Source organism: Diceros bicornis, chromosome 40 (genome assembly GCF_020826845.1).
Source record: "Diceros bicornis minor isolate mBicDic1 chromosome 40, mDicBic1.mat.cur, whole genome shotgun sequence".
Classification (NCBI taxonomy): domain Eukaryota; kingdom Metazoa; phylum Chordata; class Mammalia; order Perissodactyla; family Rhinocerotidae; genus Diceros; species Diceros bicornis.
The window spans coordinates 16,450,103-16,473,527 of NC_080779.1; the positions used below are offsets into that span (position 1 = coordinate 16,450,103).

At 45.0% G+C, this 23,425-nt stretch overlaps 1 protein-coding gene and 1 pseudogene across 2 annotated transcripts; one reads left to right on the top strand and one right to left on the bottom strand.

Annotated features, from left to right (window-relative positions):
- Nucleotides 1-29: 29 nt before the first annotated feature.
- LOC131399919 (fumarylacetoacetate hydrolase domain-containing protein 2A) lies at nt 30-15,935 on the bottom strand. Of its 2 annotated transcripts, XM_058534558.1 has the most exons (8): nt 15,828-15,935; nt 13,202-13,449; nt 11,794-12,010; nt 2,251-2,310; nt 1,884-2,046; nt 627-735; nt 428-515; nt 32-285 (listed from the first exon to the last, which is right to left on the bottom strand). In XM_058534558.1, the coding sequence occupies exons 2-8, from the start codon at nt 13,441-13,443 to the stop codon at nt 223-225; spliced, it is 942 nt and encodes a 313-aa protein (XP_058390541.1). In that variant the 5' UTR covers nt 13,444-13,449; nt 15,828-15,935; the 3' UTR covers nt 32-222. The 2 variants fall into 2 exon arrangements, with proteins under 2 accessions (XP_058390542.1, XP_058390541.1); XM_058534559.1 differs by lacking the exon at nt 2,251-2,310 and having other exon boundaries at nt 30-285.
- A 2,410-nt stretch (nt 15,936-18,345) lies between these two features.
- LOC131399970 (large ribosomal subunit protein eL21-like) lies at nt 18,346-18,825 on the top strand (annotated as a pseudogene).
- Nucleotides 18,826-23,425: the final 4,600 nt, after the last annotated feature.

A 23,425-nucleotide genomic window follows, 5' to 3' on the forward strand; every position in this document is an offset into this window, starting at 1 on the left:
CCACCCCATGAGAATGCCCTATCTTGCTCTTTGAAACATACCCTAAAAGACGACAAACAGGAGCAGAAGCCAAGTTGCTTTGGCCTGAGAAGTTTATTGAGGAGAGCTCCATCTCCTCTCCCTGGAAGAGGGAGACTCACGGGGGCATGGCCTCTCCCTGTGCTGGGCTGAGTGGGAATGGATGCACCCACCTCCTAAGTCCAGGGCCTGTGGCAGGAGCCATCACACCACCTTGTTGATGATGATGCCTAGTTCTTCAATCTCACACTGGACTTCATCACCTTTCTGCAACAGAGCAGGCCGCGAGGGTGTCAGTCCTTTAGTCTGACACACTTCTACACATACACAGGCCGGGATTTCTCAAATCTGAGCCAAGCCTGCCAGGCCTTCTGGGTCCTTCTCCCTTTCCTCCTTTTAGTCAACCTACCTTGAGAAAGACAGGAGGTTTCCTAAATACACCAACACCTGGGGGAGTCCCCGTCAGGATGACGTCCCCTGGGTAGAGAGTGACGAACCTAGGGCATAAAGGGCCAGGTGAGACCAGGGGCTGAGGTGGCAACAGCCAGGGATGGAGGGCTCAGCTCAGCCTCAGGTGGGTGTGTGGGGCAGGGCTCCATTCCACTTACTGGGACACCCAGGCTATCAGCTCTTCCGTCTTAAACACCATCTGGTTGGTGTTGCTGCTCTGGACCACCTCCCCGTTCACTCGGCAGCAGATCTTTAAGTTGTGTGGATCTGAAATGCAAAAATAACACCTTGGGGTTCTCCTTGTTTTCCCTCAAACCTCCCCCTACACTCAGCTGGAAAATGAAAGCACAGGGAGGCCTTGTGACTTGCCAGGTGAAAGGGCTGTCTGCTGGTCTCCCTGCACATGCTCCTGGCACTCTGCTTGTTCAGACTCAGCACTCCCTACTCTGGTACTTTCTATGTGGACATTGGCCTCCGCAAGTCTGTATCTACCACCTATCAGAGCACCTGCCAGTGGTCAGCTGGGTGAGTTAAGGAGAGACTGTGTCCCAGATCCTCCAGAAGAAGAGAAAAATGGCAGTTTTTTGCCATAAAAAATGGACTTCTGTCCACAGCAGAGGCTGAGAATTGCAGATCTAAAAATGACTTCACATCTGTAAAGCAACAGGGTAACAGCATGAGCAGGGGCAATGAAGCCTCCTGCACCTGATGCTGGCAGGGAATGGCTTACCCATAATAGTGTCCTGACTAACCAGCTCTTTTATCTTAACTTTTGTTTTACACAGTCACAAGTACACCCCTTAGAGCATCTGGAACACAATTTAACTTCAGTGACTACTGCATAGGGTGGTGTGAGGCTGAACTGCCTGGACACGCCCCCAACTGAATGGCAGCACCCTGCCCTCTGACCTGCCGTCTTTCCTCCTGGTTCACTGTGCTCTTGCTGCCTATAGCTGGTGCTGCCCTGGTAACACTGGCTGGGCAAGGTCGTGTTGGTGCTCTCCAGCTCCCTTAGTGTGGAAAATAAAGGGGCTTTGTGATAGCCATTCTCTGGTGCTCAAGGGCCAGCTTTGCTTCCTTCCAACTTAGACTCTCCCAGATGGTGGTGGCTAGAGGAAGCCAGGCCCACCCATCAGGGAGCACTGTTCTTTGTAATTTACTTCACGATTGCAGATTCACCACCTCTGGGGTTGTGGTCCTCTAGGGGGTGAGGGGAAATGGAGGGAGGCCTGCTGAGAACTTGTGGCCCAGGTTTAGAGACTTGCTGTCTAAGGAATCAGCAAAAGGCAGCCACGGGTGGCGGTGCTCTGCATTGAGCCCACGCCGAACACCCACTTCCTGAGCACTGCTTTTTCTTTACTCTAATGTATCTGTGCAAGGGCAGGAAGAGTCATCACGGGCTGTTAGAGACCTACCTGCTACACTGTCCTTGGTCACCAAGGCTGGGCCCAGGGGACAGAAGGTGTCAAAGGTTTTTCCCAGCAGCCACTGCTTTCCATTGCGTTTCATTTGCCAGTCACGAGCACTCACGTCATGTGCCACAGTGAAGCCGGCCACATGAGCCATGGCATCTGTGGCCTACAGGGGGCAGGGGATTTGGCCAGACTGGAGGTTAGATCACAGTGACTCCAAGCCCTGTAACAAAGCCTTTATCCCATGTTAGTAGGCAGAGCTAGCCTAACTTGGTGGGCGAGGGGCAAGGCAGGTGCCAAAGCAGGTAGTGCGAACTACTTCCCAATGCCAGGGAGTGTGCCAATGCTGGCACCACCCCTTCCACCTCACCTTGATGTGCTTGCCTTTCTTTCCAATGACCACGGCCAGCTCCACTTCCCAGTCCACCTGCTGTAGAGTGGGAGAGGAGCGGTGAACTGCCTGGCTCTGGGGCCCTTTCCTGTGCTGAGGCACTGCACACTGTGCGTCAGGGCCTGGGCCTCTAATGCGGGGGTCACTGCTGGCCCACATTTGTAATCACCAAGAACCAGAGTGGAGTGAACGAGGGGAGAGGTGTGACTTGTAGACCCATAGGCTTTGGGCAGTGGCAAGCAGCACCACTGGAGACAGGCACAGCTCCCCACTGTGACGTAGGGGAGCAACGCTAGTCTGGGGGACTGAGTTTAGAAGTCACTCTTGATACGTCCAAAAAAGGATGAATACCAAGTAATAATAGCTAACCCTACCGTGTGCCAGGGACCATGCTAAGTGCTTAATTCATTAACTCACTTAAATGATAAGAAAAAGATCAACATGCCAAAATAAATGTGGGCGAAAGGCTTGAATAAACAATTCACAAAAAGAAAACATAGGGCCACAAAAAATGAAAACATGCTCAGCCTTTCCCATAATCAGCAAAGTGCAACTATAAAATAGATACAATTTAGCCTTTCAAATTGGCTGCTCTTTCTAACAGTAACAACCAGAGTTGCTATGAACACACCTGACACCCCTTGGTCTCTTGCACCGCTCCCCACTAGAAAGAACCGGGTTCCTCGGGAGAAATGGCTAATTCCAGATCCAAAACACAGTACAAGATGAGCCTGAAATGTCTTGGCCACAAAGCAAAGAAGTGCTCAAAAAATGATGGGGATGGGGGCCAACTTGAAGCCCCTCACTGGCCAAATTGAGACCATTTGAATATCAAAAAGAATGTAAATGACAGATTACAACATATTGGATAAAAATAAAAATCAGGAATTCCCAGTGATACTAAGGGGACAGGGGTGAAAAAAAAAAAGGAGGGAGGCAGCTTTTCTTCCCAGAATGCTAGCTAGTAAGAGAAGGCATGATAGACAAATCACCTTTTCTAACCCCCAATGTAATAATGGATTCAAGTAAGGATGACCAGAGGATCCCTGGATGAAAAGCTGTGGTAATAAGATAGTCACATGGTCTCAAACTGTTACCTTATAGATTGATTATTAATTACCACAGTGAAATGCACCTTTACAATGGAGAGATCTAGTGAACATCAAGTAAACTAAGTGATCACGGACCACCTGACATGAGCCTCCCAATGGGATGCAACGTGAGTATACAACATCTGTTGCTATAAGACTGACTGCTTGTGTCCCCCTAAAACTCCTATGTTGAAATCTAACCCCCAATGTTACGCCATTAGGAGGTGGGGCCTTTGGGAGGTGAGTAGGTCATGAGGGCAGAGCCCCCGTGAATAGGATTAGTGCCATATAAGAGACCCCAGAGAGCTCCTTTGCCCCTTCTGCTTGCCATGTGAGGAAACAGTGAAAAGACAGCGGTCTATGAACCAGGAAGTGGGCCCTCACTGGGCACCAAATCTGTTGGCGCCTTGATCTTGGCCTTCCCAGCCTCCAGAACTGTGAGAAATAAATTTCTGTTGTGTATAAGCCACTCAGTCTGTAGCATTTTGTTATAACAGCCTAAACGAACTAAGACACCCATGTAGACAAAAATGTTTAACCTGAATCTAATCATGAGGAAACAACCAGGCAAATCCAGAGTGTGGGATATACTACCACGAGACAACTTGCCTGGATTCTTCAATAAGTCAGTGTCATGAAAGATAGAAAAGGGCAGGGGGACTGTTTGAGATCAGAGATCAGCAAACTATGGCCTGCCTGTGAGCTGAATCCAGCTCACTGCCTGCTTCTGAAAATCAAGTTTTCCTGGAACACAGCCATGTTCATTCAATTTTGTATCAGCCATGACTGCTTTCAGACTACAGTGGCAAAGCTGAGTTGTTGCAACAGACACTATATGGCATTCAAAGCCTAATATTTACTAACTGGCCCTTTGAGAAAAAGTCTGTGGATCCCTGTTCTAGATTAAAGGCACTAAAGAGACATAACCAAATACGATGCGTGGCCTTGATTGATCCTGGGCAACAAACAAAAACCAAACAAAACAGTATCCAAAATAAAGTCATCGGAGGGCGGAGTCAAGATGGCGGCGTAGGCAGACTCGGAACTCACCTCCTCCCGTGGACACAGCCAATTTACAACTACTCGTGGAAAAATTACCCCTGAGACAGAACTGAGAACTGGATGAGAGGAACTCCTGCAACAACGGACAATCCTAACTGAGGTGGAAGAGGCAGAGACTCCCTTCCGGAGAGGAAAAACGCCGCCTTCACAAGCCGCCAGCGTCACGACCACCGGGAGCAGCTCCCAGGTACGCAGCCTCCCTGGAGGCGCGGGGTCCTGAGCCGGGGAGCACCCCCGCTGTGGGCATTTTGTGGACCCAGCACAATTGACACCAGTGGCATAATATCTGACTTTGCCTGCTACTAAAGCATTGGGTAGCACCCCCAGAAAACCCGGTTCACAAAGAAACTAAAACTGGCTCTTAAAGGGCCCGCGCACAAACTCACCCGTTCCAGAAAGCATCCTAAAATCACCAGAAAGAAAGGTGCACAGTGCTTCGGTGACAAGAGACTCACCTAATAGGCCCTGAGTGCATCTCGGTGAGGGGTGAGAACTCTCCAGGGACTGGGACATTGGCGGCGGCCATTGTTGTGGCCTGGTGTGAGCATGCTGACACAGACGCCATTGGAGTTTTCCCTGAGACCTGCTAGCCCAGGGTCTGCTCCACCCGCTAGAGCACCGATTTAATCCAGCTCAGCCAGGGCAGGCAGCCCACCCTAGAGACTGGTCCTACCCAACAACAAGCCCTCAGGCAACGTGTGGGCCTGCATAGATTGGTGACTGGATTCTCTGCAGCCTGGCAACTGAGCTGACTTGAGCGGGGCAGGGTGTGCACAAGGAGCGGTTGGAGAGTGTGGGGTGGTGGCGGAGTGTGTGGGGCTCCCGCCGTGGAGAGACTGGGTCCGCTTGGGGAGGTCGGGGCGCTCACATGGGGCAGGACTGTGTTGACTGTGTGTGTGGACCTGTGGGCAACAGGGCTTGTCAGCTGCAGAAGACTTGTGCTTCTCAAAGACCCACATAGGAGGTTTGCCCCACCTTCCAAAGCCTGAAACAATTGGGTGCTCCTGTGCCTGAGGGCAGCCCCACCCAGCTGCAATCCTCAGAGAGCTGACAAGAGACCTAATAGGCTAGAGGCTTACAGCAATTGTAAGGCCCTGAGCCTAACAACCTGCCACACTGGGGGCCTACTCACTTAAAAGAAATACTGCAACACAAATGTGGTATTAGAACTTGCAGCCAACTGTGCTGGGGCTCCCCACACCTGATAGAGACTAAAGGGCCCACAACAACTACAAGCAGCTGAGCATTACAACAGCTGGCCAGGAGCATAACTCAGCCTCCCTGGGCGCCTACAGGGAGAGCTAACAGGCCACAATAGAAGGACACACGTAGCCCACATAGGGGTCAACCCTGGAACATTGAGAACTGAGGGAAGCACACTGGAAGCCTCCTAAGGCATCACTTACATAAGGTCACCTATCCAAGAGCAGGAGACGTAGCTGACCTACCTAATACGTAGACACAAGCACAGGGAAAGAGGCAAAATGAGGAGGCAAAAGAATACATTCCAAGTAAGGGAACAGGACAAAACCCCAGAAAAGGAACTAAGTGAAACAGAAATGAGCAACCTACCTGACAGAGAGTTCAAACTAAGAGTGTTAAGGATGCTCACTGATCTGGGGAGAAGAATAGATGGACTCAGTGAGAATGTCAACAAAGAAATGGAAGATATAAAAAAGAACCAATCAGAAACGAAGAATACAATACTGGAAATGAAAAACTCATTAGAGGGACTCAAAAGCAGAGTAGAGGATACAGAAGAACGGATCTGTGAGCTGGAAGAAAGACTAGAAGAAATTACCCAAGGTGAACAGGTAAAAGTGAAAAGAATTAAAAAGAGTGAGGACAGTCTAAGGGACCTCTGGGACAACATAAAGCGCACTAACATCCGTGTTATAGGTGTCCCGGAAGGAGAAGAGCGAGACAAGGGGGCAGAGAATCTATTTCAAGAAATAATAGATGAAAACTTCCCTAACCTAAGGAAGGAAACAGACATCCAGGTACAGGAGGCACAGAGAGCCCCAAACAAGATAAACCCAAAGAGGCCCACACCAAGACACATCATAATCAAAATGTCCAGAATTAAAGATAAAGAGAGAATCCTAAAAGCAGCAAGAGAATGTCAAGTTACATACAAAGGAAACCCCATAAGGCTATCAGCTGACTTCTCAGCAGAAACCTTACAGGCTAGAAGAGAATTGCACGATATACTTAAAGTGCTAAAAGGAAAAAACTTACACCCAAGAATACTCTACCCAGCAAGGTTATTGTTCAAAATGGAAGGAGAGATCAAAATTTTCCCAGATAAGCAAAAATTAAAGGAGTTTGTCACCAAGAAACCAGTGTTACAAGAAATGTTAAAGGGACTGATTTAAGGGGAAAAGAGAAGACCACAAATAGGAAAAATTATCTATTTCCACGATTAGAACGTAATGGATACAAATGCACAAAAAAGAGGTTAGATATGATATCAAAAACATAAAAGGAGGGAGGAGGGTAGTTAAAGAATACAGCTTTCAGACAGAGGTCAAACTAAAGTGACCATCAATTCTGTATAGAAGAAGTAAGGAACACAGAAGGACTACTAAAACACTGAGGAAAAAAAAAAAAAAGTTAAAAAATGGCAGTAAGTACATACTTATCAATAGCTACTTTAAACGTCAATGGACTAAATGCCCCAATTAAAAGGCATAGGGTGGCTGACTGGATAAAAAAACAAGACCCATATATATGCTGCATACTAGAGACACACTTCAGACCTAAAGACACTCACAAACTGAAAGTGAAGGGATGGAAAAAGATACTCCACGCAAATGGCAATGAAAAGAAAGCTGGGGTAGCAGTACTCATATCAGACAAAATAGACTTTAAAACAAAAACTGTAAAAAGAGACAAAGAAGGGCATTACATAATGATCAAGGGAACAATCCAACAAGAGGATATAACACTTGTAAATATCTACGCACCCAATGTAGGTGCACCTAAATATATAAAGCAATTATTAACAGACATAAAAACAGAAATAGACAGTAACACAATAATAGTAGGGGACTTTAACACTCCACTTACACCAACGGATAGATCATCCAAACAGAAGATCAATAAGGAAACATTGGCCTTAAATGACACCTTAGAACAGATGGACCTAGTAGATATATACAGAGCATTCCATCCAAAAACCGAAGAATACACGTTCTTTTCAAATGCACATGGAACATTCTCCAGGATTGATCACATATTAGGCCACAAAACAAGTCTCCATAAATTTAAGAAGATTGAAATAATACCAAGCATCTTTTTTGACCACAACGGTATGAAACTAGAAATCAACTATAGGAAGAAAATCAGAAAAGCCACAAATACATGGAGATTAAACAAAATGCTACTGAACAACGACTGGGTTAACGAAGAAATCAAAGAAGAAATCAAAAAATACCTGGAGACAAATGAAAATGAAAATACGACATGCCAGAATTTATGGGATACAGCAAAAGCGGTTCTAAGAGGGAAGTTTATAGCGATACAGGCCTATCTCAACAAACAAGAAAAATCTCAAATAAACAATCTAAAAATGCACCTAAAGGAACTGGAAAAAGAAGAACAAACAAAGCCCAAAATCAGTAGAAGAAGGGAAATAATAAAAATCAGAGCAGAAATAAATGAAATAGAGACCAAAAAAACAATAGAAAAAATTAATAAAACCAAGAGCTGGTTCTTTGAAAAGATCAACAAAATAGACAAACCTTTAGCTAGACTCACCAAGAAAAAAAGAGAGAAGGCACAAATAAGTAAAATCAGAAATGAAAGAGGAGAGGTTACAACAGACACCTCAGAAATACAAAAGATTATAAGAGAATACTATGAAAAACTATATGCCAACCAATTCGACAATCTGGAAGAAATGGATAAATTCTTAGAATCATACAACCTTCCAAAACTGGATCAAGAAGAAGTAGAGAATTTGAATAGACCAATCACCAGTAAGGAGATCGAAACAGTAATCAAAAACCTCCCCAAAAATAAAATTCCAAGACCAGACGGCTTCCCTGGTGAATTCTACCAAACATTCAAAGAAGACTTAATACCTATCCTTCTCAAACTCTTCCAAAAAATTGAGGAGGGGGGAAGCTCCCTAACTCATTCTACGAAGCTGACATTACCCTGATACCAAAACCAGACAAGGACAACATAAAAAAAAGAAAATTACAGGCCAATATCACTGATGAACATCGATGCAAAAATCCTCAACAAAATACTAGCAAATCGCATACAACAATACGTTAAAAAGATTATACACCATGATCAACTGGGATTTATTCCAGGTATGCAGGGATGGTTTAACATTCGCAAATCAATCAACGTAATACACCACATTAATAAAATGAAGAACAAAAATCACATGATCATCTCAATAGATGCAGAGAAAGCATTTGACAAGATCCAGCATCCATTTATGATAAAAACTCTGAATAAGGGGCCGGCCCGGTGGCGCAAGCGGTTAAGTGCGCGCGCTCCGCTGCGGCGGCCCGGGGTTCGCTGGTTCGGATCCCGGGCGCGCACCAACGCACTGCTTGGCAAGCCATGCTGGGTGGCGTCCCATATAAAGTGGAGGAAGATGGGCACAGATGTTAGCCCAGGGCCGTCTTCCTCAGCAAAAAAAGAGGAGGATTGGCGGATGTTAGCACAGGGCTGATCTCCTCACAAAAAAAAACAAAAACAAAAACAAAAACAAAAAAACTCTGAATAAAATGGGTATAGAAGGAAAGTACCTCAACATAATAAAGACCATATATGAGAAACCCACAGCTAATATCATCCTCAATGGTGAAAAACTGAAAGCTATCCCTCTAAGAACAGGAACCAGACAAGGATGCCCACTGTCACCACTCCTATTTAACATAGTATTGGAAGTCCTAGCCAGAGCAATCAGGCAAGAGAAAGAAATAAAAGGGATCCAAATTGGAAAGGAAGAAGTGAAACTGTCACTATTTGCAGATGACATGATTTTATATATAGAAAACCCTAAAGAATCCACCAGAAAACTTTTAGAAGTAATAAATGAATATGGTAAAGTTGCAGGATACAAAATCAACATACAAAAATCAGTTGCATTTCTGTACACTAACAACGAAGTAGCAGAAAGAGAAATTAAGAATACCATCCCATTTACAATTGCAACAAAAAGAATAAAATACCTAGGAATAAACTTAACCAAAGAGGTGAAAGATCTGTACACCAAAAACTATAAAACATTTCTGAAAGAAATTGAAGAAGACACAAAGAAATGGAAAGATATTCCGTGCTCTTGGATTGGAAGAATTAACATAGTTAAGATGTCCATACTTCCTAAAGCCATCTATAGATTCAATGCAATCCCTATCAAAGTTCCAACAACATTTTTCACAGAAATAGAACAAAGAATCCTAAAATTCATATGGAACAACAAAAGACCCCGAATAGCTAAAGGAATCCTGAGAAAAAAGAACAAAGCTGGAGGTATCACACTCCCTGATTTCAAAATATACTACAAAGCTATAGTAACCAAAACAGCATGGTACTGGCACAAAAACAGACACACAGATCAATGGAATAGAATTGAAAGCCCAGAAATAAACCCACACATCTATGGACAGCTAATCTTTGACAAAGGAGCCAAGAACATACAATGGGGAAAAGAAAGTCTCTTCAACAAATGGTGTTGGGAAAACTGGATAGCCATATGCAAAAAAATGAAAGTAGATCCTTACCTTACACCATACACAAAAATTAACTCCAAATGGATTAAAGACTTGAATGTAAGACCTGAAACTGTGAAAGTTCTAGAAGAAAACATAGGCAGTACGCTCTTCGACATCGGTCTTAGCAACATCTTTTCAAACACCACATCTGACCGGGCAAGAGAAACAATAGAAAAAATAAACAAATGGGACTACATCAAACTAAAAAGCTTCTGCACAGCAAAGGAAACCATCAACAAAACGAAAAGACAACCTAACAATTGGGAGAAGATATTTGCAAACCATACATCTGATAAGGGCTTAATCTCCAAAATATATAAAGAACTCATGCATCTCAACAACAAAAAAACTACCAACCCAATTAAAAAATGGGCAAAGGACCTGAACAGACATTTCTCCAAAGAAGATATACAGATCGCCAACAGACACATGAAAAGATGTTCAAAATCACTAACTATCAGGGAAATGCAAATCAAAACTACAATGAGATATCACCTCACGCCCGTCAGAATGGCTATAATTAACAAGACAGGAAACAACATGTGTTGGAGAGGATGTGGAGAGAAGGGAACTCTCATACACTGCTGGTGGGAGTGCAAACTGGTGCAGCCACTATGGAAAATAGTATGGAGATTCCTCAAAAAATCAAGGATAGAACTACCATATGATCCAGCTATTCCACTGTTGGGTATTTATCCAAAGAACTTGAAAACACCAATTTGCAAAGGTACATGCACCCCTGTGTTCATTGCAGCCTTATTCACAATAGCCAAGACTTGGAAGCAACCTAAGTGCCCATCAAGGGACGAATGGATAAAGAAGCTGTGGTATATATACACAACGGAATACTACTCAGCCATAAGAAACGATGAAATCCAGCCATTTGTGACAACATGGATGGACATTGAGGGTATAATGCAAAGTGAAATAAGTCAGAGGGAGAAGGCCAAATACCGTATGATTTCCTTCATTAAGTAGTAGATAATAACAACAATAAACAAACACATAGGGACAGAGATTGGGTTGGTGGTTACCAGAGGGGAAGGGGGGAAGGAGGAGGGTGAAAGGGATAATTCGGTACATGTGTGTGGTGACGGGTTGTAATTAGTATTTTGGTGGTGAACATGATGTAGTCCATGCAGAAATAGAAGTACAATGATGTACACCTGAAATTTTTGCAATGTTATAAACCAATGTTACTGCAATAAACAAAAAATTAAAACAAACAAACAAACAAACAAAAAACAAAATAAAGTCATCTTTGGGGACAACTGGGAATATACCCAATTGGACTATATATTAGATATTATTCAAGTTAATTTTCTTAGTTGTGATGATGATATTATGGTCATGTAAGACATTGTCCTTATTCTTAGAAGATGCATGCTGAATTTTATTAATTTTCTACAATGAAGGTATAGTACTTTTGTAATCCAAATGGGAATAATGGAAAGGTCTCTCTTCTAATTAATTTCTTTTTTCCTGAGGCCAGTCTTATTACTGTATAATCCCCTGAAGTTTCTATTTAATGCACTACTGAGCAACAGGTGGCTCCTTTAGGCTGGACGCTGAGCACTGAGTGCCCTGTGATGGGCCCCTGCGACTGGGGAGGGCAGTGGGGAGGCACCGACCTGGCTCTCTGGCGGGAGGACGACCTCATCGTACGGCCCCACGATTGAGCTGCCAAACTTGCTGAAGATGATGGGCTCCTTGGGCACGGGCACGTTCTGTTCTTTGCAGTGGTCCACATAATTCATGCCTACGCACACCACCTTGTCTGGCCGCGTGACTGGGGCCAGGAAGGTCACCTCTGACCGTGGTAGGACTGGTAATTGGGCAGCCAGGGCTCTGCAGAGACGAGAGCAGGAGAGAGGGGCTGGCTGGGAGGAGTCCAGCAATCCTGGGGCGTGCTGGGGAGACCCTACAGCAGCTACAAGTTTTGCTGTTTAAAATATATTTTCTAGATCTATCGACCATCAGAGTCAGTGTGAAAATCAAGCCCAGCTATTGCCCTCTGATATCAGAGCACTATTTATTATTTATCCAGTGCTGATTTCCTTTCCCCCCTTAGGTAATACATGTCCATGTAAGGGAATTCACAAGGTGCAAATGAGAATAACAGAGGTCCTTCCTCTTACCCCCTCTCCTAGTCACCCCACTCCATCCTTGGAGACAACCACTGTGGTCCTGTGTAGCTCTTCACAATGACCCCATGTATGCTCTTCTCCTCCCATTCTTTTTACGCAAATGAGAGCACACCATATATAGCTTTTAAATATATATATACATATATTTTGAAGACCTCTCCATAACAGTACATAGCTTTGTCTTTTTTTCGTATGGCTGCATATCACTGCACTGTAGAGATACACCCAATTCCCTAATGAGGGACATGGAAGTAGTTTCCAATCTTGGGAGAATGTGACAGTATGGGAAACGTGCTCTTACCAACACTGTGTGCTGTCAAACAGTTGCATTTTTGCCAGTTTAACAGGTGAAAATGATATCTCAAAGTGGTTTTTAATTTACTGTTCATCAACGTCTTTAGACCAGATTCCATAGGGCTCCTGGCTTCAGGGAAGTCCCTATCTAATCTAGCCCAAACCCAAGAACCATCTTTAATAAAATCTCTTGGCAGTCCTCTCTCCTCTAAGGAGCCAAGAGTCCAATCACTCCCCCAGCTCCCCAAGATGTCTCTTAGGACCCCAGGTCCCAGCCTCCTCAGGCAGGCAGCAACTTAATCCTCTGGGGAAGGCAGTGTGATGAAGCAGCATCTGGGTCCACCACCAAGTGTATGGCCTCAGGATAGTTAATCACCCTCCCTGGACCTCTGTTTCCCCTCTGTAAACTGAGGATGTTGTCATTTAAGACTTCTAAGGCTCTTCACTAAGAGAACAGCTGAGAAAGAAGAGGTGGGGTTACCCTGCTTCCTTGCAAAAGGGCTCCATGCTGGTTGTTTCCCAGGGCAGGGATGGGGATGGGAGGTAGGAGAGGGGCAACAGGGTAGTTGCTGCAGGACAATGCTGCCTGCTGATTTACCTTCTTGCCACTGAGAGCGTGGTCTCTCCCTGCTCCAGGAACTCCATCATCGTCTTGGGCAGTGTGGGGTCAAAGGCATTGAGGTTGATGACCCCTCCACCATTCCCTGACTCCAGTCCCAGGTGAGGTCCCATCAGGTGGGGTGCCTGGAACTGCACCAGTCTCATGTCTCTGGACTGTTGAAAGGGCCACCGCTGAGCCTGCAGAACGGTGCGCAACCTCCTTCCACCAGAGACCAGCATCAGAGTCTATGGAGAAAAAAGCAGGTTCTAGGGTACAGGGAGCTAGGAACCATCATCAGGATCCCCAGAGTTCCGCCAGCTGCAGCCCAAGCCCCTTCGCCCATCAGGCGTTCCTGGCACACCACATAGAAAGTGCTTCAGATTTATGTTTACACTTTACAAGGTGATTTTTTGCTCAATTCAATGTATGTAATGAAACCTTTCTAGAGGAGCGACTACCTCACGCCAGGCACTAAGCTGGTGCCAGGATTCCAGCATTCCTCCAACCAGCGCTTTCTGAAAGCTTACACTGTACCTGGGCAAACAGTGTCGATCAGGCGTGCTCCACCCTGCCATCCTGCTTGCAGGGGAGACTGATGTGAACAACTGATGCTGCGAGTAAGATTCAGCAATTGGGACGACTGCTGTGACGATCAAGGGTCCTGCCTTTGTCTAGTTTCTAGAGGAAGTAATACTGAGCTAAGCTGGGCTGGGCTAAAATGAGCAGGGCTAGGAATTTGATAAGAGTAGGGCCCAGCATGGGCAAGTGACCACTGGTGAAACTGGCTTCACAGCTGTCACAAGCAATTTTTTAAATGCCAATTTGATCCTGTTACCCTCCTACTTAAAATGCTTTTCACTACTCACATTGCCAAGCCAGAACCCCTATCAGGCTGTCCCAGCCTTCTAAGAGCAGCCCCCACCTGCCTCTCCAGTCACTAATTATCTAGTTTCTCCTGCTGGAGCACAGGCTGCCTGAGGGAAGAGGCTGCAAAGGGCAGGGCCTAGGCCTGAGAGGCATCACTGGGGTGTCACCCCTCCAGGTTCTGGGGCCACATCTGTCTCTTTCGCTGCTGAGTCCACAGTGCCCAGCACTGCGCCTGGCACACAGAAGGCTCTCAGCTACTCTCTACTGAATGAACAAATGCCAGAAGCAGAGGCTTGACTTTTCACTACTTGGGAAAGCTTGGTGATTGGCAACCTCAGGAGGTGCGGCTGTGCCTTCCTTCCTCAAATCACAGAGCTCAGGTCCTGTTTTGAGTTCCAGGCTCCACTCAAAGACAAACCCCATTCTCTTGTCTTGTTTTGTTTCTAATCTAAGTCCAGCCTCCATTCCAAACAGTCCCTCCTCTGCATGGTTCCTTGCTTTGAAAAACAGCCCTTGAGGCTCAGGCATGTGGAGGTAGTCCCAGACTCCTGATCCTCACCCCCACCATGCAATCTGCCTTGTTCAGTTCAAGACTCAATAGACCAGGTAACTGATCTGACCACTGTGCTGACAGATGAGTTGGACCAGAAAAACAGGGGCTTCAAGCCTCCTGCCCTCCTATCTTACACAAGCTCAACCATGCCACTGTCAAAAGGCCATTCAAGCCCAAGTGCATGCGCTCAGACACTCCACATGCTAAAATAACAGTAGCTGCTTCCACTGAATGCCAGGTCTCATTTTAATTGCTTTATCTACAATGTCTGACTTAATTCTTTTGACAATTGTGGAAGGTATGTATTTAATTCTTTTGACAATTGTGGAAGGAATCACCTGTCTCCTTTTACAGATGAAAAAGCTAAGGCTTAAGAGAGGTTAAGGGATTTGCCCATAGTCCCCAGGAGGGGAAAGAGCTGGGACTTGAATTCAAGTCCAGTGACATCGAAGTTCCTGGTTCAGAAACCAGGTGTTGTGCAAACAAGATAATCCAGCTTCAGCCCACTCCCACCCCCACCCCCCTAGGATACTTGAGCCCAGAAGGTTGTGGTGAGAAGCAGAGACCTCCAACAGGAGATCCTCTAGAGGCCCCAGACCCCCTGCCTGCCCTCAGCCATGCTCAGGGAAACTTGGTTGCCTGTTGGCTGCTGCCTCAGGGATAAGGCTGGTCACCTGCTGTCCAACATAACCCCGGGCTCCACTAACTGCCCTTCCCACATGACAGGTACAGGCAGGTTCTCATTCCGTCCAACAGCAATTCCCCCCCAGGCACTGCACCCCGTTTTACAGAGGGGAACACGGAGGCTTAAAGAAGAGAAGTCACCTGCCAAGGTACCAGTCAGAAAGTGGCCCCGGTGCTTCTGCATCAGAGCCCGAGCTCAATCCAACTCCGAAAAGGGGTCCTTAAGCAAAGAGCAGCGACGTGAGGCGACAACAGCCTGAGAACTGAGGTTGTAGGTGGGACGGCGTCCCGCCGACCACTCGCCTGGGACCCTGTGCCAGTCCCTCGCTTTCCCTATGAGCCCAGCTTAGTCCCCTGCACTCCGTGGGCGCTCACGAGCGGCCGCCTCGCCCCGTGGTCGGAGCGGCCGGGGACCTGGGTCCAGTCCTGCCCTCAGCGGGAGGCCGGGAGCGGGAGCGAGGTCCGGCGCCCCGCCGCCTCGTGCGGGGACGCCTCCGGCCTGGCCTGCACCCAACCTACCTGGCGGCAGCCGGCCAGGGATCTAAGGTCAGCGGGCGCGGACGCACTGCTATCACGTCCCGCCGACCGCGACACGCCCGCAGAACTACAACTACAGCGCGTCCGGCAGCTCCTCTAAACAAGACGTCGGCAGAGGCGGGCGCTCTCTGGTGACGTCACAGAACGACGGCCAATGGCAGGGCTCCGCGCTGCGTCCCGGGCGCCGAGTCGCGGAGGGGGCGGGCCCAGCGCTGAAGGGTAGGTCGTCTCCGGCGCGCACCTGCGGGCTGTGGGCGGGGCCCGCGCGGGTGAGGCCGCGGGCGCTCGCACTCAGGGCGTCCCGCGCTTGCGCGAACCGGAGAGAGCGTGCTCCCTGCTTCTAGGCCGGGCGCCGTTCTGATTGCTGGGCAAATGCGGTGGAAGAAACCAAATTATAGCGCGCTGGTTGACAAAGCCAGACGTTTTTTTCTTCTGATTCTAACATATCCTTGAGGAGAGGAGGGATGATTGCACCCATTTTATATACGGGGAACCTGCGGCCGGAAGAGTTTTGCTCAAGATGACACAGGCAGGGAGTAGAGGAACCAGCTTTCTTGACCCCAGGACCAGCTTTTACACCCAGTCTCAGCAGCCCTGCCTTCTTTATGCACCGTATTAGGCGCAGGGCAGGATAGTGGGAGGCGTAACCTCCAGCGTCAGAGAATAGGCTTTTCTAGTGGAGAGGTGGTTTAATTATCAGGCAGTTACAATCCAGCTCTCCAGGCCCCGGGCAAATGAAGACACATAGGGGTCTCTGGGCAAGAGGTCCAAGGACCAGATCATGAAGGGCTGTACTTGTCCCAGGAAGGAGTTTGAGCCTTATCTAAGCACACAGGGGGCCACTGGAAGGTCCTCACAGGGGGTACCATGGTTAGACTTGCGTCTGAGTAGTTTTACTCGGGCCACTCCTCCAGAGAAAGGTGTCTGGGTAAGAGTGGTGCAGGGGAGAGCAATGGTGGCGTGGCGTGCGGTGGAGATGGTGAGAGTCCAGAGATATTCAGGAGGTAGAGCTGACAGCCCTCAGTGATGACAGGAGGTGAGAGTGAGGGTGAAGGAGGTGCAAGGCCGAGTCCTAGGTTTCTGGCCTGGTAGATGGCAGTGACGTTCATGAAGACGGGTTCTGGAGGGGCAGCAGGTCTGGGGAGAGGATGTGAGCTCAGTTGTGGATGGTTTGTATTTAATGTGCCTGTGAGACATTCCAGGGGGTGCTGCCGAGTGGGCAGTTGGAGATAAGAGTCTGGAACTTGGGGCTCTAGTTTGGCTTGAAGATAGAGGTCAGCATAGAGATAGAAATGGAACCTGTGGGAGTGAGTGTGATCCGGGAGAATGTACTACAGAGCTTGGCGTAAAGCCCAGTCAGGAAACACATTATGCAAGGGTGGGCAGCACCAGAGGGGCAGCCAGAGAGACTGAAGGGAAACAGGGAGACAGGGAACACATAACTTAGGCAGAGGTCAGGGGGCACGCTTTCCACATGCCAAGGAGAGGAGGACTTGTGCTACTGGACAAGATGGAGGAACAGGGACAGGATTTACCCTCCTGCATGACCCAACCAAAGAACTCAAAGTATATGAAATAGTGGTTTTCAAGAAATTGGACCTCAAACAGTGAAGAACAGTGATCTCGGATAGACAGGAAACAAATGAGGCAGGCCCTATAGCTGTCCCAGCTTAATGCTTTGAGAGAGTTTGTAGGCTGTGGCACAGGGAGGAGGGGCTGAGGTGGAGCCAGCATACCTCATGAGTTGGAGCGATGGAGCTGAGGGCCCAGTGAGAACAAGGAAGCTAGACTTTGCAGGACAGTACTGGAGAGAAGAGACCTGGGCTGAAAGAGAACTCAGAGTTCTGTAGCGGTTCCCTCTCGAGTCTGCAACAGAGTACTGAGCAGTGCATGCCTGTGAGGCAATTACCTGAGACCAGGGAAAGAATCATCATAAAGAATTAGAGGGAACAGTGTCAAGAGATTGCACAAGGCCAGGAACAGTGCCTCTTCCCAAGCAGTGCTCCAGGCCTGCCTGATGAATCAAAAAATCAAGACCAAAAAGGACCAAACTGTCTCCAAGTAACTTAACTACGTCATAGACCAATCTCAATAATGTTTATGGAAAAAAAAATATCCAGCACTCACAAGGTAAAATTCACAAGATCTGGTATCTAATCAAAGATTACCCAGGCCTGGAAAGAAGCGGGAAAACATGACCCATAATGAGAATAATCAAGTGATTTAATACCAACTCATAACTGAAAGGTGCTAGAATTAACAGACGAGGACATTATAACAGTTATTAACTATACTCTGTGTTCAAAAATTAAGTAGAGACATGGAAGATACTTAAAAAAGACTCAGATCAAACTTCTTTTGATATAAACTACAATGTCTGAGATAAAAAATATACTAGGTGGATTAATGGCAGATTCAATGTTCCAGAAGAAAAGATTAATGAATTTGAAAACATAGCGCTAGTGCTTTGGCCGGAGCGTCCATCTTCTGGTACTTTGCCAAAATGATCAACATAAAGGGACAAAAGAGAGGTACCCACTGTATGTTCTCTAGGCCTTTTAGAAAACATGGAGTTGTTGCTTTGGCCACAAACAGGCAAATCTACAAGAAAGGTGATATTGTAGATATCAAGGAAATGGGCACTGTTCAAAAAGGAATGCCCTACAACTGTTCTGGCAGCAAAACTGCAACAGTCTACAGTGTCACCCAGCATGCTGCCGGCATTGTTGTAAACAAACAAGTTAAGGGAAAGATTCTTGCCAAAGGAATAAATGTACATATTGAGCATATTCAGCACTCTAAGAGCTGACTTCCTGAAACATGTGAAGGAAATGATCAGGAAAAGAAAGAAGCCAAAGAGAAAGGTACTTGGTTTCAGCTGAAGCACCAGCCTGCTCCACCCAGAGAAATTAGTTCTTCATTTGTGAGAACCGGTGGAAAGGAGCCTGAGCTGCTGGAACCCATTCCCTGTGAATTATAGGGGTAAAAAACATGAAAGAACTTTGGACTGTAAAAATCTCTCTCTTAATTGAGTAGAAGTGTAAGGTCCCCTCCCCAAAGAAGTATTTAAAACAAACTTGAAAAAGAAAACATAGCACTAAGAGCTATCCAAAATGAAACACAGAGTAAAAAAGAATTTAAACATGATGAAAAGATCATCAGTGAGCTCTGGGGAAAATTCAAACACCTTAATATATAGGTAATTGGAGTCCTTGAAGTAAAGGAGATGGAGGGGGAACAGAAAAAAAATATTTGAAGAAATAAAGGCCAAGAATTTTCTAAGCTTGATGAAAACTATAAACCTGCTATCCAAGAATCTCAATAAAAACCCCAAGAGCAAGAAAACTACATCATGGCATATCATAATCAAGTTGTTCAAAACTAGTGATAAAGAGAGACAATATTAAAATTAGCCAGAGGATTCTGTGTCCAGAAAAATGGAGAAGTACTTGTCCCTATTCCTCCTGCTAAGTACAGCTAAAAACCTGTGCAAAACAAACATAAGAAGACTCTGAAAGGTGGTGAGAAGAAGGCAGAATGGCCTGGGGTCTGCCTAGCAGTGAGATGACACAGCGTGTGAGTTTTCTGGGTTTTCTTTTCTCCTCATATATCCCAGACTTGGAAGAGATATGAAGAAGCTTCACCTATTGGAAATTCCAATGGATGTAGACAAAAAAAAAAAAAAAAAGCCCCAAGAAAATCCTGCTCGCTTTAGTCAAAGGACTGGGAAAGGGGCAGCCTAGCAAAACAGAAAATTTAGACAATAACTGCCGTACTCCAGCCAAACAACATAGAAAAAACTGTGGCCCTATGCCCTTTAGCAAAGGCCGAGTGGGGAGCCGAGGTTTTCATCCTTGCCAGGCTGTAATGAGGTGCCTCAACTCCTCTCCCCATGTCAGAGTGGTGAGTGGGATGGGTTGGAAGGGCCAGTGGGGAGCCTGAACTGTCCTTCCTGCTGGGTAGTAACAAGGTCACCCTCCACAATGGAGGCCACTGGGGAGCATTAACAAGGCACTCTTGACCTTCCCAGCCAGGGTGATATCAATGGAGGCCTAGCAGGGAGCTGGAGCTCCCACCTTGCTCAGCAGTAACAAGGAGCCTTTCCTCCCCAGGTGTCAATGGAGGCTCAGAAGGGAACCTGAATTTCTGCTCCCACCTGGCAGTAATGAGGGAGCACGCCCGCTTGCCCTGCTGGAGCAGTGTCAGAGGAGGCTTGCTGAAGAGAAGTTTTGAATAAGATCCAGAATCTCCTAATACTCTAAATGTTCAGACTTCAATTGAAAATCAGTCATCATACCAAGAATCAGGAAAATCTCAACTTGAATGAGAAAAGACAGTCAAGAGATGCCAACCCTGAGATGACAGAGATGTTAGAATTATCTGACAGGGTGTTAAAATCAGCATTATAGAAATATTTCACTGAGTAATTATGAGCATGCTTGAAGCAAATGAAAAGTAGAAAGTCCCAATGAAGATGTAAAGAGGAACAGAATGGGAATCTTAGAACTGAAAAATACAGTAACTGAAAAGATTCAGTGGATGGGCTCAACAACAGAATGGAGGAGATGAAGAAGAACTTGAAGATAGAACAATAGAAATTACTCAATCTGAACAGAGAGAAAATAAACTGAAATGAATAAAGCCACAGAGATTTGTGGGGCTATAACAAAAATCTAAGATTCATGACATGAGAGTCCTAGGAGGTGAGAAAGAGGGCAGTACTAAAAAAAGACTCTGAACGTATAATGGCTGAAATTTCCCCAAATTTGGCAAAATACATAAACCTACAGATTTCAAGAAGCTAAGTGAACCTCAAACAGGATAAACCAAAGAAATCCATGCCAAGACATTTCACAGCCAAACATCTAAAAACGAAACACAAAGAAAAAAGTTAAAAGCAATAAGAGGGAAACAACTTAGCCATTAAGGGAAAAATAATTTGAAATACAGTAGATTCCTCATCAGAAATTATGGGTGCCAGAAGAAAGTGGTACAACATTTTTCAAGTGCTGAAATAGCAATTGTCAACCCAGAATTCTGTGTCTAACAAAAACATCCTTCAAGAATGAAGGAGAAATTAAGACATTCTCAGATGAAGGAAAACTAAAGGAATTTGTTGCCAGCAGATCTGCTGTAAAAGAATGGTGACAGGATGTTCTCTAAACAGAAAGGAAATGATAAAACAAGGAATCTGGTAACATCATGAAGAAAGAAAGAATGAGGAATATAGTAAAAATATGCGTAAATACAATAGACTTTTCTTCTTGAATTTTCTAAATTATGTTTGACGATTGAAGCAAATATGTCACTGCCTCATGTGGTTCTCAATGTATATAGAGCAAATATTTAAGACAATTATATTGTAAATGGGGGAGTGCAAAGGGATGTAAAGGGGGGAAGGTTTATGTGCTTTACTTGAACTGGGAGAAAGTCTACACCAGTTGAGTGTGATAAGTATACATAATGTAACACCTAAAGAAACCACTAAAAATCAACACAAAGATAAGCTCAAGAGCACTGCAGATAAGTCAAAATGGAATTCTAAAAAATGTCCATATAGCCCACAGGAAGGCAGGAAAAGAAAACAGAGAGACAAAAACAAAGAAAATAAACAGAAAACAAAAAAATAAAATGGCATATTTAAGCCCTAATACAGTAATAATTAAATAGTTATATTAAGTGTAAATAATTATATTAAACATAAATGTATTATATATTGTGTGATAAAAACTTAAAGTAGATTGAATAGTTATATTAATTATAATAAATATAATTATATTAAATGGTCTAAATACACCAATTAAAAGGCAGAGATTGTCAGAGTAGATAAAAAAAGAAAACATGCTATCTCTATGGTGTCTACAAAAAACTCACTACAAATTTAACAGCGTAGGCTGACAGTAAAAGGGTGGAAAAGATATACCACAAAAACATTAACCAAAAGAAAGCAAGAGTGGTTATAATAATATTGGGTAACGTAGGCTCCAGAGCAAAGAAAATTACCAAGGAAAGAGGGGGCTATTACATAAGGATAAAGAGTCAATCCACTAAGAAGACATTGCAATCTGAAATGTGTTAAGTTCCAAACAACAGAGGTGCAAAATATGTGAAGCAAAGACTGACAGAACTGAAAGTGGTAACAGACAAATCCACAATTATAGTTGGAAACTTCAACATCCCTTTCTTTATAACTAGGCAGAAAATCAGAAAGCATGTAGAAGACCTCAACAACACATCAACCAACAGCATCTAATCAACATTTATAGAACACTTCATCCAACAATAGCAAAATACACATCCTTTTCAAGTGCCCATGGAACATGTGCCAAGATAGACCATATCCTGAGCCATAAAACAAACTTCAACAAATTTAAAAGAATTGAACTCATACAGAGTGTGTTCTTTGAGCAAATAGAAACAAACTAGAAATCAATAACAGAAATAAAACTGGAAAAAATTTTAAACACTTGGAAACTAAAAAACACACTTCTAAACAATCCATGAGTCTAAGATAAACTCTCAAGGAAAATGAAAAAAATACACTAAGCTTAATAAAAATGAAAAATAACATACCAAAATTTGTGGGATTCAGCTAAGACTGTACTCAGAAGGAAATTTATAGCACTAAGTTCTTACTTTAGAAAAGAAAAAAATTCTCAAATCAATAAGCTTAGCTCCCCCTAGCTCCTAGAAAAAGGAGAACAAAATAAACCCAAAGGAAGCAGAAGCAAAAAATAAAGTTGAGCAAAAAAATCAATGAAATTGAAACCAGAAAAATTAGAGAAAATCAATAAAACAAAAAGCTTGTTCTTTGAAAAGATCAATGAAATGACAAACTTCTACCAAGAATGATAAAGGAAAAAGGAAGAAAACACAAATTACCAACATCAAGAATGAAACAGACGCTGGCCCAGTGGTGCAGCGGTTAAGTGCACACACTCCACTGTGGTGGCCTGGGGTTCACAGGTTCGGATCCTGGGCACACACTGAGACACTGCTTGTCAAACCATGCTGTGGTGGCATCCCATATAAAGTAGAGGAAGATGGGCACGGATGTTAGCCCAGGGCCAGTCTTCCTCAGGACAAAAAAAAAAAGAGGAGGATTGACGACAGATGTTAGCTCTGGGCTAATTCTCCTCACAAAACAAACAAACAAAAGAATGAAACAGGCATATCACTACAGACCCTGAAGGCATCAAAAAGATAAGAGGAGGGGCCAGCCCGGTGGCGCAAGAGGTTATGTGCGCGAGCTCCTCTTCAGCGGCCTGGGGTTTGCAGGTTCGGATCCCAGGCGCGCACCAACGCACCACTTGGTAAGCCATGCTGTGGCAGTGTCCCATATAAAGTAGAGGAAGATGGGCACAGATGTTAGCTCAGGGCCACTCTTCCTCAAGAAAAAAACAGGGGACGATTGGCATCAGATGTTAGCTCAGGGCTAGTCCCCCTCACAAAAAAATAAAAAAAGATAAGAGGATACTATGAACAAATCTACACAAATAAATTTGACAACTTTGATGAAATGGATCAATTCCTCAAAATACAGATGATCACAATTTGCCCAATATGAAATAGATAATTTG